The sequence below is a fragment of the Ixodes scapularis genome, unplaced genomic scaffold (assembly GCF_016920785.2).
Source record: "Ixodes scapularis isolate PalLabHiFi unplaced genomic scaffold, ASM1692078v2 PGA_scaffold4__175_contigs__length_147842914, whole genome shotgun sequence".
Lineage (NCBI taxonomy): Eukaryota > Metazoa > Arthropoda > Arachnida > Ixodida > Ixodidae > Ixodes > Ixodes scapularis.
In genome coordinates, this window is record NW_024609879.1 from 13,818,558 (window position 1) to 13,830,971 (window position 12,414).

At 49.9% G+C, this 12,414-nt stretch overlaps 1 protein-coding gene across 1 annotated transcript; it reads right to left on the bottom strand.

Annotated features, from left to right (window-relative positions):
* Window positions 1-314: 314 nt before the first annotated feature.
* On the bottom strand, window positions 315-5,709 carry LOC120839989. The gene is made up of 4 exons (XM_040210409.1): window positions 5,287-5,709; window positions 3,543-5,203; window positions 2,290-2,521; window positions 315-818 (listed from the first exon to the last, which is right to left on the bottom strand). The coding sequence occupies exons 1-4, from the start codon at window positions 5,707-5,709 to the stop codon at window positions 315-317; spliced, it is 2,820 nt and encodes a 939-aa protein (XP_040066343.1).
* Window positions 5,710-12,414: the final 6,705 nt, after the last annotated feature.

The following is a 12,414-nucleotide window of genomic DNA, read 5'->3' on the forward strand; positions in this document are numbered from 1 at the left end:
AGGCGTCCGCTTCCTGCAATCAAAACCGGAGCCTCTGTCTCAGAATCAAAGAGGTCGTGTGGGCGTCGTATTTAAATCAGGCAATAAGCGTAAAAACAAAACACAAACTGTATTTACACTAATAAATCAATTGAATATACATCATTACACAGAAGTGTCTCGATCGGCTTCTGTCGTTCGCCTCGTTCCGCTCGTGCCTCGAGCCTTCTTCTTTCTTCTCGTTTCTCGTGAGCTTCAAGTTCTTTCCAATCTGCAACATCCTCCCCCCCCCCCCCCCCCCCGTCTTTCTTTTTCCGCGTGAGAGTTGCCTCGGTTCATTCACTTGCCAGTTCCAGTGGGTAAAGGAGCTGCACGGGGCGCCGAAGCGTTACCCCGCTCGGTAGGCGCACTAGACAGGAACGCACGTGGTTGTCTCTGCCCAGCTGAACTGTTTCGATCCTCCCCGTTTTCCACATGAGCCGTGGGGTCTTGTCTTCGTGAACAAGAACGAGATCCCCGTTCTGTAGGTCGTTTGTCCGCGTCTCGGGCGATCGGTGTGCGGAGCGGAGTTGAAGGAGGTATTCCTTCCGCCATCTCCGCCAGAATCGGTCCAGTAGTTGCTGCCTGTATAGCCAACGTCTGGTAATGTCCTTTCTCGCAGAACCTGGTATAGTTTCTAGGTTGACTGATGGGAAAGCCGTCAGACGCCTGCCCAACAAGAAGTGCGCAGGCGTTAAAGCCTCCTGCTCGTGTGGAGCGTCGTTAACAGGGGCCAAAGGTCGAGAATTCACGACGGCTTCCACCTCTTGGAGCATGGTCGTTAGTTCTTCGAAACTAAACTTGTTGCTTCCTAGTATGTTCCTTAGACTACGCTTCACTGTCTGGACCATCCTTTCCCAGAACCCGCCCCACCAGGCTGCTCTCTCAGCGATAAACTTCCACTTTATCCGATGCTGTGAGCAGTGGTCCTGGAAGCGGCGGTTCATGAGCACATCCCATACACCGGATAAGTCCTTTGCTGCCCTCTTAAAGGTGAGGGCATTGTCTGAGTAGACAACACTGGGTAAGCCCCGTCGAGCAGTAAAGCTCTGGAAGGCCATGATGAACGCCTCTGTCGATAGGTTGGAGACAAGCTCTAAGTGTATGACTCTTGTCACCGCACATGTGAAAAGCGCAATGTACGACTTTTCATCTGATGCTGCAGTCTTTACCATCAGTGGACCGGCAAAATCGATCCCGACCACCTCAAAAGGATTCGCTTGGGTAATGCGATCCTGCGGCAAAGGTGCGGTCGGAGCGTTAGCCGGCTTGAGTCGGGCCAACCGACAACCATTACATTTGTTGATGACCTTCTTGGCCAGCTGTCTTGCTCGCGGTATCCAGAACCGCTCTCGGACTTGGGTTAATGTGTCCTGAAGTCCGCCGTGCAGTGTTCGACGATGGCAGTCTCTTACCAATAACTCAGTGAAGCGGTGATCGGGAGGTAGCAAAAGCGGGTACTTGATCTCGACTGTTTCGTTTAATTGTTGCAGTCGTCCCCCCCCCTCACAACAATCCGTCGGTGTCAATGAAGGGGGCGAGCGAGACTATGCTGGATCGCCTTTCCAGTTTCTTATCTGTCTTTAGACCGTTCACTTCTTGTGTAAAAGCTTCCTGTTGCGTTCGTGCGATCCACCAAGTCTCGGCTCGTTCAAGTTCTTCGGACGCTAGCGGGCCCTCACGTCGGCTTCGCCGCGTTCGGCAGTTCTTTACAAACCGCATAATCCATACAGTAATCCTGAGGATCCGTTCCAGCGCCCCGTATCGTTCAAGTTCCAATAGAGGTGCAATCCCCTCTGTTGCAGTCTGCAATACGTGATGTTCCAGCTTTCCCTCCTCTGCAATAACTGCTACTGGAACGTCGTCGCCCATGACGAGGTTCGGCCATACGTCTTCGGTTTTACCAAGCCACTTTGGACCCTTCCACCACAATTGCATACCTTTTAGAGTTTCCGCAGATATTCCCCGCGTCATCGAATCTGCCGGATTTTCTTGTCCGGGGCAGTGCTTTCATGTAGAAGGTGACCCTCCAGATTGGAGCTCTGCCACTCGATTTGCCACAAAGGGCTTCCACTGAGTTGCTGACCCGCGGATCCAGTGAAGTGTGATAGCGCTATCTGTCCAGTAGAATGTCTCTTGAATGTTCATGATCTCTCCAAGACACTGGCCCATCCGTCTTCCAATCACTGCAGCCATTAGTTCTAGTCGAGGTAGTGTTATTCGCTTTATGGGCGCCACACGTGATTTCGAGAATATCAAGTTCACCTCTACCTTCCCATCTTCTCCTTCAGCCCTCAGGTAGGCACAAGTGCCATAGGCCACCGGACTTCCGTCGCAGAAGACGTGTAGCTGGAGAGAACATATGACTTCTCTTGGCGTCTTCACGATGCAGCGAGGAATCACTATCTCTTCTAATTGTGGAAGTTCTGCGCACCATCGCCGCCATTGCACCAGTAGGTCGTCCGTTAGATCGTCGTCCCAACCGATTCCTTGTTCCCAGATTCTTTGAAACAAAACCTTGATTCGTATAACGAACGGAGCAAGGAGTCCCAACGGGTCGAAAACCCTAGCTGATGCACGGAGTACATAGCGCTTCGTCGTCCCACTGCACGTGACGAAGTTCAGGATTATCTCCACTGGAATGGTCAGCGTGTCAGCGTCACGTCGCCAAAGAAGTCCAAGTACAGCTCTCGGCTCAGAGAGTGCAGACGTTGATGCAGCTTTATCGAACGATCTTTGCAGTTCTGTCGCGTTGGTAGACCACTTCCGGAGTCTCATTCCTGCATCTTCTAAAATCTGGCTGGCTTGTTCCCGTATTCGCGCCGCTTCTTCAATAGTGGGGGGCTCCGATCAGGGGGTCATCGACGTAGAATCCCCGTTGAAGCAGTTCCGCAGTCGATCGCAATTCTCCATTGACGTTGCTCAGATGATGAGTAAGAGTGGCGGTTGGTAGAAAGGGGCTGGCCGATGTCCCAAAGGGCACTCTCGTCATCCTCCACTCTTCAACGGTTGGTTCAGAGCTTGCTGACGACGAATCTCTCTGAAACCACAGGAAGCGTAGGACGTCTCGATCTTCAGGTCGAACGCTGACCTGCAGAAACGCCTTTTCTATGTCCGCTGTTAAGGCGATTGGGTGTAGACGGAAGCGCACCAAGATTCCGACCAGATCGGCGTTCAAATTCGGCCCTTTTTCCAGTTGTTCGTTGAGTGAAGCAACTCCTGGGAGATGAGACGAAGCGTCGAAGACGACTCTCAGCCTGGTGGTTTCGGATTCATTCCGAATTACGGGCTGATGGGGCATATAATAAATCCGTGGGTTTGTCGACTCGGCGCAAAATGGGCTCGTTGAAACTTTTTCTGCGTGTCCTGAGGTGATGTAGCTGCGTATGACGTTGTCGTAATCTTTTGCGAAGGACTCGTCGCGTGACAATCTCCTCTTCAAACTCTCAAGACGTTTCAATGCCAGCGTGCGGTTATCCTTCAGTTCTCCCGCGCCGACCCTGAACGGTAGACCGACTTCGTACCGTCCATTCACTTTCCGTATTGTTCGGTTGAACTCGTTCAGCAGTTCGTTCTGTTCTTCCATCTTGCTGGAGGGCTGGTCAGAAATTCCGATGCTCTCTAGCTCCCAAAAACGCCGCAGAATGTCTCCGACGTCCTCGTTCGTGAAGCATTCCGTTCTTAGCACGCATACCATGCTGCTGGCGCTGCCTTTGAGAGAGCTGTGGTTTGACACTGGGCCTTGAAAGGTCCAGCCAAAAATGATGCTTATAGCTACCAGCTTCTGATTTTCCTTGCAATGCAGCACTTGGTCACCGTTCACTCGCCACAACTGGTCTGAACCGACCAGAAGGGAAATGCCCTCTTCAGCAGTGGCCAGAGGGGAAAGAAGCATGTCCGCAATACGACGGCCGTTTTTCATCATACGGCGAACAAATTCGTGGTCGACGGGTACCTGCACAACGTCCTTACAGATGAAGGGTACCTCGACGGCTTCGATGACGCACTCTTCTTGGCCGTATTGGCTGTGCAACCGTACTTGTACTAGTCGCCGACGTTGCGGTCGTGACGTGGAGTGGCCGAACGTATTTAGCCGGAGGCTAACATATCCCAGAACCTTGAGGCCGAGTTTGCGAGAAAGACCCTCACGAATGAAAGTCCGTTGGCTACCTCCATCGATAATGGCTTGCACGTAAAGTCTTTGGTTTCCTTCCTCAGCCCAGGCTCGGAACGTTTGAAGAAGCACTTCAGAATCCAATGGGACGTCAGCACTGTCGGAGATTGCGTTCTGGACGCTTGTTGCAGGGGCACCTCTATCCGATTTCTTCACGTTAGGTTTCCAGTTCGGGTCGCACATGGATGTGGCATGTCGACCGGAGCACGACGCGCATGTCACCTTCCGCCGACACTCCCTCGCCCGGTGCTCTCCGATTGTGCATCTGAAGCAGCGGTTTTCTTCCGCCAGCCTTTTTTTCTTCACCTCTAACGTGAGGTCGCCAGTACATACTTCTGTTGCGTGCTTTGTGGACCGGCAAAAGAAGCAGGGGCTAGTGATATTTGCATGTAGCACAGAGGTTGCTGGCATTCTGGGTCTTTCAGTCTTTTTCTTCTGCGTCTCTTGCCGTTCTTCTACTACTCCGGCTCTCTCCCTACTCTCAACTTCGATCCGAAGGAAGCTTAGAATATCGGCGAGCTCATCTTCGGCATCGGCGAAAAAGGGCGGCCTTGAAGCGCTCCGGGTAGAAAGTGGTCCGTCGACAAAGTGTCCGGTGTCCTGCACCGCTGGTGAAGTCAGTGAAGTCGGACTGTTTTGCGTTTCTCCCGTCGACCTGTAGGCAGTGCTGCTTGCCTGCTGCCGGTGATAATTTACGACGACTTCGCTCGGCAAGGCCTTGAGGAGGATATCGGACATCATCGTGCAGTACGTTGCCGATCGCACGCCGAGCCCTTTCAGACCTCGAATGTTCGTCTGGACGTGATCGTACATCTTTCGGAGGCCTTTCGTGTCTTTCGCGGAGGCAACAGGGGGCAGTGCTCGGAGCTTCGCCAGATGATTTTGCTCGATCCTTCGTTTATCACCGAAGCGCAGTGTCAGGATTTCAATGGCATCGTCGTAGCAGGCCTCAGTTGCCTGGAGCCCAGCGATGGCCGCCGCCGCTGGTCCGGTGACATGGTTGCGCAGGTACTGAAACTTGTCCGATCGTGGAATGCTATCGTTTTCGTGGATAGCACGACCGAACTGCTCCCAGAAGCTCTGCCACGGCTGACCTCGCCGTTGAAAGTTTGAAGTAACTTGGGAAGCTTCACACCGCTAGTCATGTTGGTGCGATTTCTTCCCAGGTCTGTGGTGGCACTCGCAGATGTTGTCGCGGATGTGGTCATCTGGGTGGCTTGCGCCTGTTGTTCTTTACGTCTCAGTGAGTCTGCCTTGCAGTCCAACAGCGCCATCATTCGGATGGCCTCGTCGTCGTACTCCGTGACCGTAGTGTATTCTGCGACGAGGTCTTGTTCCGATATATGATCTTCTATCTCCACGTTCAACTCTTGAAGAGCCCTGTTATTGGCCTTCAACCTTTCTAGCCAGGCAGTCAGCGATGCCAAGTCCGCTGTCTCCATCCCCGCTATCGCCTCGTGGATAATTTTCGTGTTCTGCGACCGCTTCACTCCACGTTTTGCCTTGAGACGTTCCATATTTGACGATCTCCGACACAGCTCTCGGAAACAGCGTTCCAGGCAGGTGTTCCACAAAGGTTGAAAATCCGCTCACCTCAATCGTTCTCGTTCCCGGGTTTCGGCACCATATTGTCTCAGAATCAAAGAGGTCGTGTGGGCGTCGTATTTAAATGAGGCAATAAGCGTAAAAACAAAACACAAACTGTATTTACACTAATAAATCAATTGAATATACATCATTACACAGAGGTGTCTCGATCGGCTTCTGTCGTTCGCCTCGTTCCGCTCGTGCCTCGAGCCTTCTTCTTTCTTCTCGTTTCTCGTGAGCTTCAAGTTCTTTCCAATCTGCAACAGCCTCCGCTTGATAGCCAAGAGCTGTAACCATTCGGCCACGCGCTCGCTCGGCAACGTGCCCGGCGATATGTCTATGTGGAGGGCAAGTTCGTCTGCTTCTTGCGCAGGGGGTAGCGGTGACGTCAGAACGCCGAGCCCTGATTGGCTGATCGCGACTCCCTATCTGAGCGTCGTCTGCTCCTTTGCAACGCCGTCAGCTCGGAACGTCGTCTGCGTCTGTCTTATCTTTCCTGCGACTTTCGAAAGTGCAGAGGCCAGATTCACAAAACGATCTTACGCCAAAAATGTGCGTAAGATAAAACTTAAGAACAAATTCGTATTCACGAAACGAAATTTTCGTAAGTTTTGCGCAGGTTACTACGAATTCCTACGACAGCTCCGAAGCTGTCTTACGCACTTCTTACGATCAAATCAGCATGGCCTACAGCATCGCGGTCGCGACGACCCACGGACGTTTATTTTTTCTAACTGCGCTTCTCACGCGTCCCGACTTCAAGCAGGAAGAAAAAGGTAAATAGTACTTGAAACAAACCACGACGAACAAAAACGCTGGATGCACAAACACACGGGAAAAGCTCTAACGGCCACGATTCCACCGAACCCGACCAAGCGAGCTCGGCAGTTAGGCCTAGCAGGCACTCCGCGACGCGGCGACCATCTGCCCACGACCGGCTGGCGTGCTGAATGGAATATGCCCGCGCGACCCCTGTGAACCCTTCCCCTGTTATACTTTGATCGCTGACCTCAATTTTAGATTAAGAGGTCAATTTCTTACTCTTGTTATCTCCTTGTTTCCCGAGGCAACGGTGACTCTCGCCGGTGAAAAAGCGGTGAATCTCTGACAGACGCAAGAAAGGTAAAGCAGCCATCGCTTTGACTAGCAGACGTAAAGCAGACGACGTTTACTGCGCCAACCCGCCGACGCCGTTAAAGAATGAGGTGTCTCGTTGCACCCCGAAAGGAGGGAAAAAGTATTTGAGAGGGAACTTGCGGACACTAACACACTCACTCTCGGTTCCTAGCAGACAAACCTCGGCGCCTCGGGACACCTTGCCAGTTAGTCCTTCGACTTCCCTCCTTGATGCGCGTCTGCTAGTTGTTAGACAAAAACGACGTACGGCTCGGTTTATTTCTCCTGCCCTCTCTGAAAGGCGAAGTCGAGCTTGCTCGACTTCCGAAAGTCACAGGAAAGGTAAGACAGACGCAGATGTTGCGAGCAGACGACGTTGCAAAGGAGCAGATGACGCTCAGATAGGGGGTCGCGATCAGCCAATCAGGGCTCGGCGTTCTGACGCCACCGCTACTTCCTTTCTCATGCGCAGAAGACGAATATGAGCCCACTTGCGAGGCGTATAAGATTCAATAATTTAGTTAACATTTGAAAACATAATAAAAACAAAGAAAGATCTCAAAAGAAAGAAAGTGAAAGAATTAATAAAGAAGACAAATAAAGAAATGAAAAGTAAATACGAATAATGTAAAATAAGCACATATCAGTCATACATGCTGACCACTAGTCATGGGCTACAGCAAATCTTAAATACAAGGAAGCGTTATCGAAGTACTGTTAGTACAATCCTCTGGACGCAGCTCACCGCAGATATCAATTTAATGCGAAAGAATTAACTACCGCTAGGAGTGAAAGAGGCCTTGTCTGCGCCCACGAAAAACGGCACCTAAACTGTGTGCGCAAAACGGCGTTTAAATTCTCATTAGCTGCGACGCCTTATAGTTCCAAGAAACGCCACCCCACGGAGAAGCTCTCTTTTTGTCGCTGAAGCCCTCGCGCCAGTAAACGGGGGAGGTTTGGACTCGAGGCCGCCGCTCTTTCTTTTCTTTCGCGCCACGTGTCAGGCGTGGCCGGAGGTCCGTAGGGGGAAGGGGGGAGGGGGAGCTGGAAATTAAAATTCCCTCTCCTTATGCTTTGCTGTATCACGTGTTCTACACTCTGCTTTCAGCCATGTCACGCCGCAGAGGAAGAGGGCGCACTGCCCACTCTTCTCCGCGCTGCAGGGGAGCGGGGCGCGCTACTTGTAGGAATGCGCAGCCATGTAGGAATGTTTTCCCATTCCTACACGCAAGCAGTCTTAAGTGTCCTCCTCTAAATTCGTTCTTTGTCATGTAACGCGATTGGGGTACAGCTAATACAGTAATCTGCATTCTCCTCAATAGCTAATGCCTCGAACATTTCTTTTGCGTGTTGATATCTGTTCCTTGCAAGAATGCTGACGTTGATAAGGGCTGAGCCACACTCACAAGTCCTCCAGTGGGTTGAAAGGTGTCCTGCTGATGTGTTATTTACTACTGCCGCTTGCTATCGAGTCCTTTCATTAATGCATAGGCCTCTTGGCCGATATAACACTTGCCTCATGTTAGAGAAAAGCAGTAGACTACTCCAGTTTCACACCGGATGTAGGAGCGGTCCTATGAGCAGTCTTGCACTACTTACCCTGGCTGGCTCTCTTACTCACTCGGTGACACATAGAGTAGGTTTTGCTTTAGGCAGAACAGACCACCTGCACGTTTTTCTTTCAGCGATATTTCTTGATCTCTGAGTTATCCCATGAAGATATGGAATCATTGCGATATTCCGTCTAGATTTGTTTTCCTCTCTTTTGTTGGAATTTGGTGATGTGCGTTTGAGTTTCATGCATAGGTTCGTACACTCATGCCGGGTGATCATCAGGATATTCTGGCTCTTGTAATCAAAACACGTGTCTTACGAAACTGGGCTCAGTATGATGACACAATTTTTTCACGGCAGTTATAAGTGCCGTGGTACCAATACTTTGTTTAATAGTCTTCAAGTTCAAGTTTGCAGAGCCATAGGGAAGAAAGCAATTGCATAAGTGGGGCTCGTAATTCCAGCCTATGTGACCTTTTTTTTTTCAAGGAAAGGCCTAGGAACTTAATGGAATTATTCTCTGGTAGCTCATGTCTGAAGACCTGGTCTGAACAACCCTCCTGAAACGTTTTCAGTACTCTGTCCACAAAACCTCTCCGGTCTTCTCCAACCTCTGCTGTGCACAGTACTAAGAAATCACCAACATACCTGAAGATAACGTTGAAATTCTAGTCCTTCAGTTTTCTCAGGAGTTTTCTTTCACATGCTGTCAAAAATACATGTCATAATTCAAGGAAGTCTCCCATAGCCAATGGACATACCACCGCTTTGCACATATTGTTGCCCTTCGTGGTCTCCTACTGCTGCTTTAAGTACACGACAAGCAGATTTGTGAAGGTGTCCACACTTATTCCTGCCTGGATTTAAAATGCCGTGCTGCCTTGTTCTCCGATGTTGGTCCACAGACTTGACGCGAGTCAGTCGAGTGGAGTGGAGTGGAGCATATCCTGCATGTCGATGGAGAATCTAGAAGCTACACCCTCCCCCCTATGCTGAAGATATGTAATCATTTTCTCCGAGTTTTGGATTCCGTAAATAAGAATCAACTGTACAATGGACAATAATCTTAGACTAGAAGTTCAACGAATCGATTGTCACGTGCCTCTTTCAGACACAGTGGCTCGAAAATGCTGTAAACGTTCCGGCAGCGCACGCCGCGTGTTACTCTTTGTTGGTATGTACTAGTTTCTTGTAGCTGCCCTTTGTTGTTATAAAAAATATAACTTGATTTCTGTTTTGATGTCATAAGCTTGTGACTGGTGTTACATCTTTGGGCTCATGGAATAAACTGTCATTCTGTACCAGCCCCCAAAGCAGCATGTCTACCTGGCGCGTCGCGCATCTCACCTAAAGGCCCGAGCGCCGGACTCCGGACAAGTTTTAGCAGTGGTGAGAAGCCGAGCTCAAGCAACCGACCCGACAAGCCTTGGCATCTGCAAAAAAGGGCAACAGCGACAACATTTCCAGCCCCCTTCCTCGACGAGAAAAGAGATAAGTGAGAAAGTTATGTTGTTCGAGTTCAAGCGTACTATGAGGAAAATGCAACTACCCAAGATATGCAGAACCGGACGTTATTGGTCGCTGCTCTCTGCTCCAGAACGATTGGAGTTCTGAGCGGAATATGTGCGGCCACGGAAGGGAAATGAACTGGCGTATAGGGAAGTCTGCGTCGTTCTGGGACGGCACTACGCCCCCAAGACTAACAGATGGCGGAAAGCCTCAAGATTTCTATAACCGACAACAGCAGGAAGGAGAGTTCGTACAAGATTTTATTGTGAAGCTCCGACAAAACGCCGAAACTGCGATTTTGGGGGCAGCCTGGACCGTATGCTGCGGGACCTGTATCGTGTGTGGTGTGCGCAGTCAGACCGTTCAGCTTTAGCTTTTAGCAAAGTGAGAGTTGACACGGGAAGAGGCAGAAGATTTAGCGACCGCTGCGGAGGTAGCCGGCGCAGAGGTCAATAGCATAGAAAGCCATTAGTTGAAGAGCGAGGCGGAGCTATACCGAATGGCTGGAAATTCCGGAACGCCTCAGCACAAGAGAGGAGACAAGTCCTCAAGATGCTTCCAGTGTGTCAGGCAAGGGCGTTTCGCCAATAAATGCGGAGCACAGTATGTCCACTGGACGCCTGAGCAACCAAGCACGGCAGTTGCGGCCATGACAGCGGACAATGGCGAAGAGCTAGACTTGGCCTCCGTGTACATGGTTCATTCACAACCCAATGCAAGTTTCGAGCTGCCAATTCAACAAGTGATCCACTAGGAGGGCAGGGGTGCCACTGAACATCGAAATCGATACAGGACCTCCCGTGTGTGCCATTTTGCGTGACGTGTACAACGAGCATAAACACCATTTGCCTGCGTTGTCGGAAGCCAAGAGGAGCTTAATGTGCTACCTCGGAAGACTGACCGCCCTCAGGGAGCTGCATAGAGGAGTGGCCATCCAAGACGTCAACGTACTCGCTTCGCTGGTGGTACTGAACTGTTCCAGATCAAGCATTTGCGGCCGAGATGTGATCGCCAAGCTAGAGCCACAGGACGAAATTGTGTCAAGTGTCGTTGCTGCCTCATCGCGAGACACGGAAAGCCTTCTGCTTGAGTACCGAGAGATACCGTGAGATGTTCGAGCCAAGACTGGGAGCCATCAAAGGGCCACCAATGCACTCACTTGAAGGAAGCAGCGGTACCAAAGTTTATAAAGTCCAGACCTGTTCTCTATGCTCTTCGGGAACAAGTGTTTGGAGAGCTGAATCGGTTAGTTGAGGCCGGAGTGCTCTCACCTGTTAGACACTCTGAATGGGCAGCGCCGATTGTACCCATGCAGAAAAAGAATGAGTCCGTGTGCATGTGTTGATTTCAAGTTGATAGCGAATGTGGCATACAATAGAGAACAGTATTCACTACCCAGGGATGGGCAAAATACATGCACATATGTATCGAAATACAAATACAAAATACTTGGTCAAAAGTGTATTTAATTACAAATCTAATTACATTTCCATAAAAGCATTTAAATACAAGATACAAACACAACCAAATGTATTTGGTCACCTCCAAATACTTTCCCAAATGCATTCCTCAAAATTTGCGTCAGCGACTTCAGGGCACTTGCAACGGGTTTCTGGGTATCTCATTTTAATTTTGCATCGCACACTCGAAAGTTAGTGTGCGAGGCTGTAGTAGCGTAATAGAAATATAATTACAAAAAAATGTAATCAGCTTGGACGTAATAGGTGAAAAAAGTACAGAGCTTCAACATTTTGGTATAGACCAACAAAGAACCGAGACGACCAAGACGCGCAGCATCAGCTACAGAATATTTTATTGTTGCAACTCGCACCAGTTACGAAAATCTGGACGAGCCACGCATTTAGAATGTTCCAAGCAAAAATATGGATGAAAATCAGGCTGTAAAGCATCACAAGTTGTCACAGGCACTTAATTATTTAGGCAGTCTGCCTGTGAACGTCGATTTCGTCACTGTTCTTGTTTTGGACTAGCACCGTAATCACTAAGTTACTAAACGCTTGTGCATGATTTAGAGACACTGCATTCAGTGCAGAACGTAGTTTTCTTCCTGCTCTGGAGAGTGACAATAAATGTGAGGGATGCATTTTCGCCCTGAAAATTGTATTTAATTACGATTGTATTTGAAATACCAACGTTTTAGTATTTAAATACACACGTCAAATGCATTACCTAATTTGTATTTAAATACAAATGCAAAATACACAAAGTATTTAAAATACGTATTTCAAATACTTGTATTTGAAATACTGCCCATCCCTGTCACTACCCAACATAGACAATATTGCCGTGCGCGCAGCTGTGCATGTAGGCAGCGCGACCGTGGCCGAGGATTCCCCTTCCGGACACCGCAGCCTGAGGACGCGAAATGTCGAGCTCCGTCGGAGTAGCGATAACGGCCCAGTCGGGCCGTGGTGTTACGATATTCGGGGGCCGCG

Bases quoted from the DNA above. Each gene is read 5' to 3' on its own strand.
- LOC120839989 (XM_040210409.1), bottom strand. From the start codon at position 5,709: ATGGAACGTCTCAAGGCAAAACGTGGAGTGAAGCGGTCGCAGAACACG. The intron at 2,522-3,542 runs GTACGAAGTCGG...TTTGTTTCAAAG, and splicing joins ATACGGAAAGTGAATGGACG to AATCTGGGAACAAGGAATCG. The intron at 819-2,289 runs GTAGAGGTGAAC...GGAAGCAACAAG, and splicing joins CTGAAGGAGAAGATGGGAAG to TTTAGTTTCGAAGAACTAAC.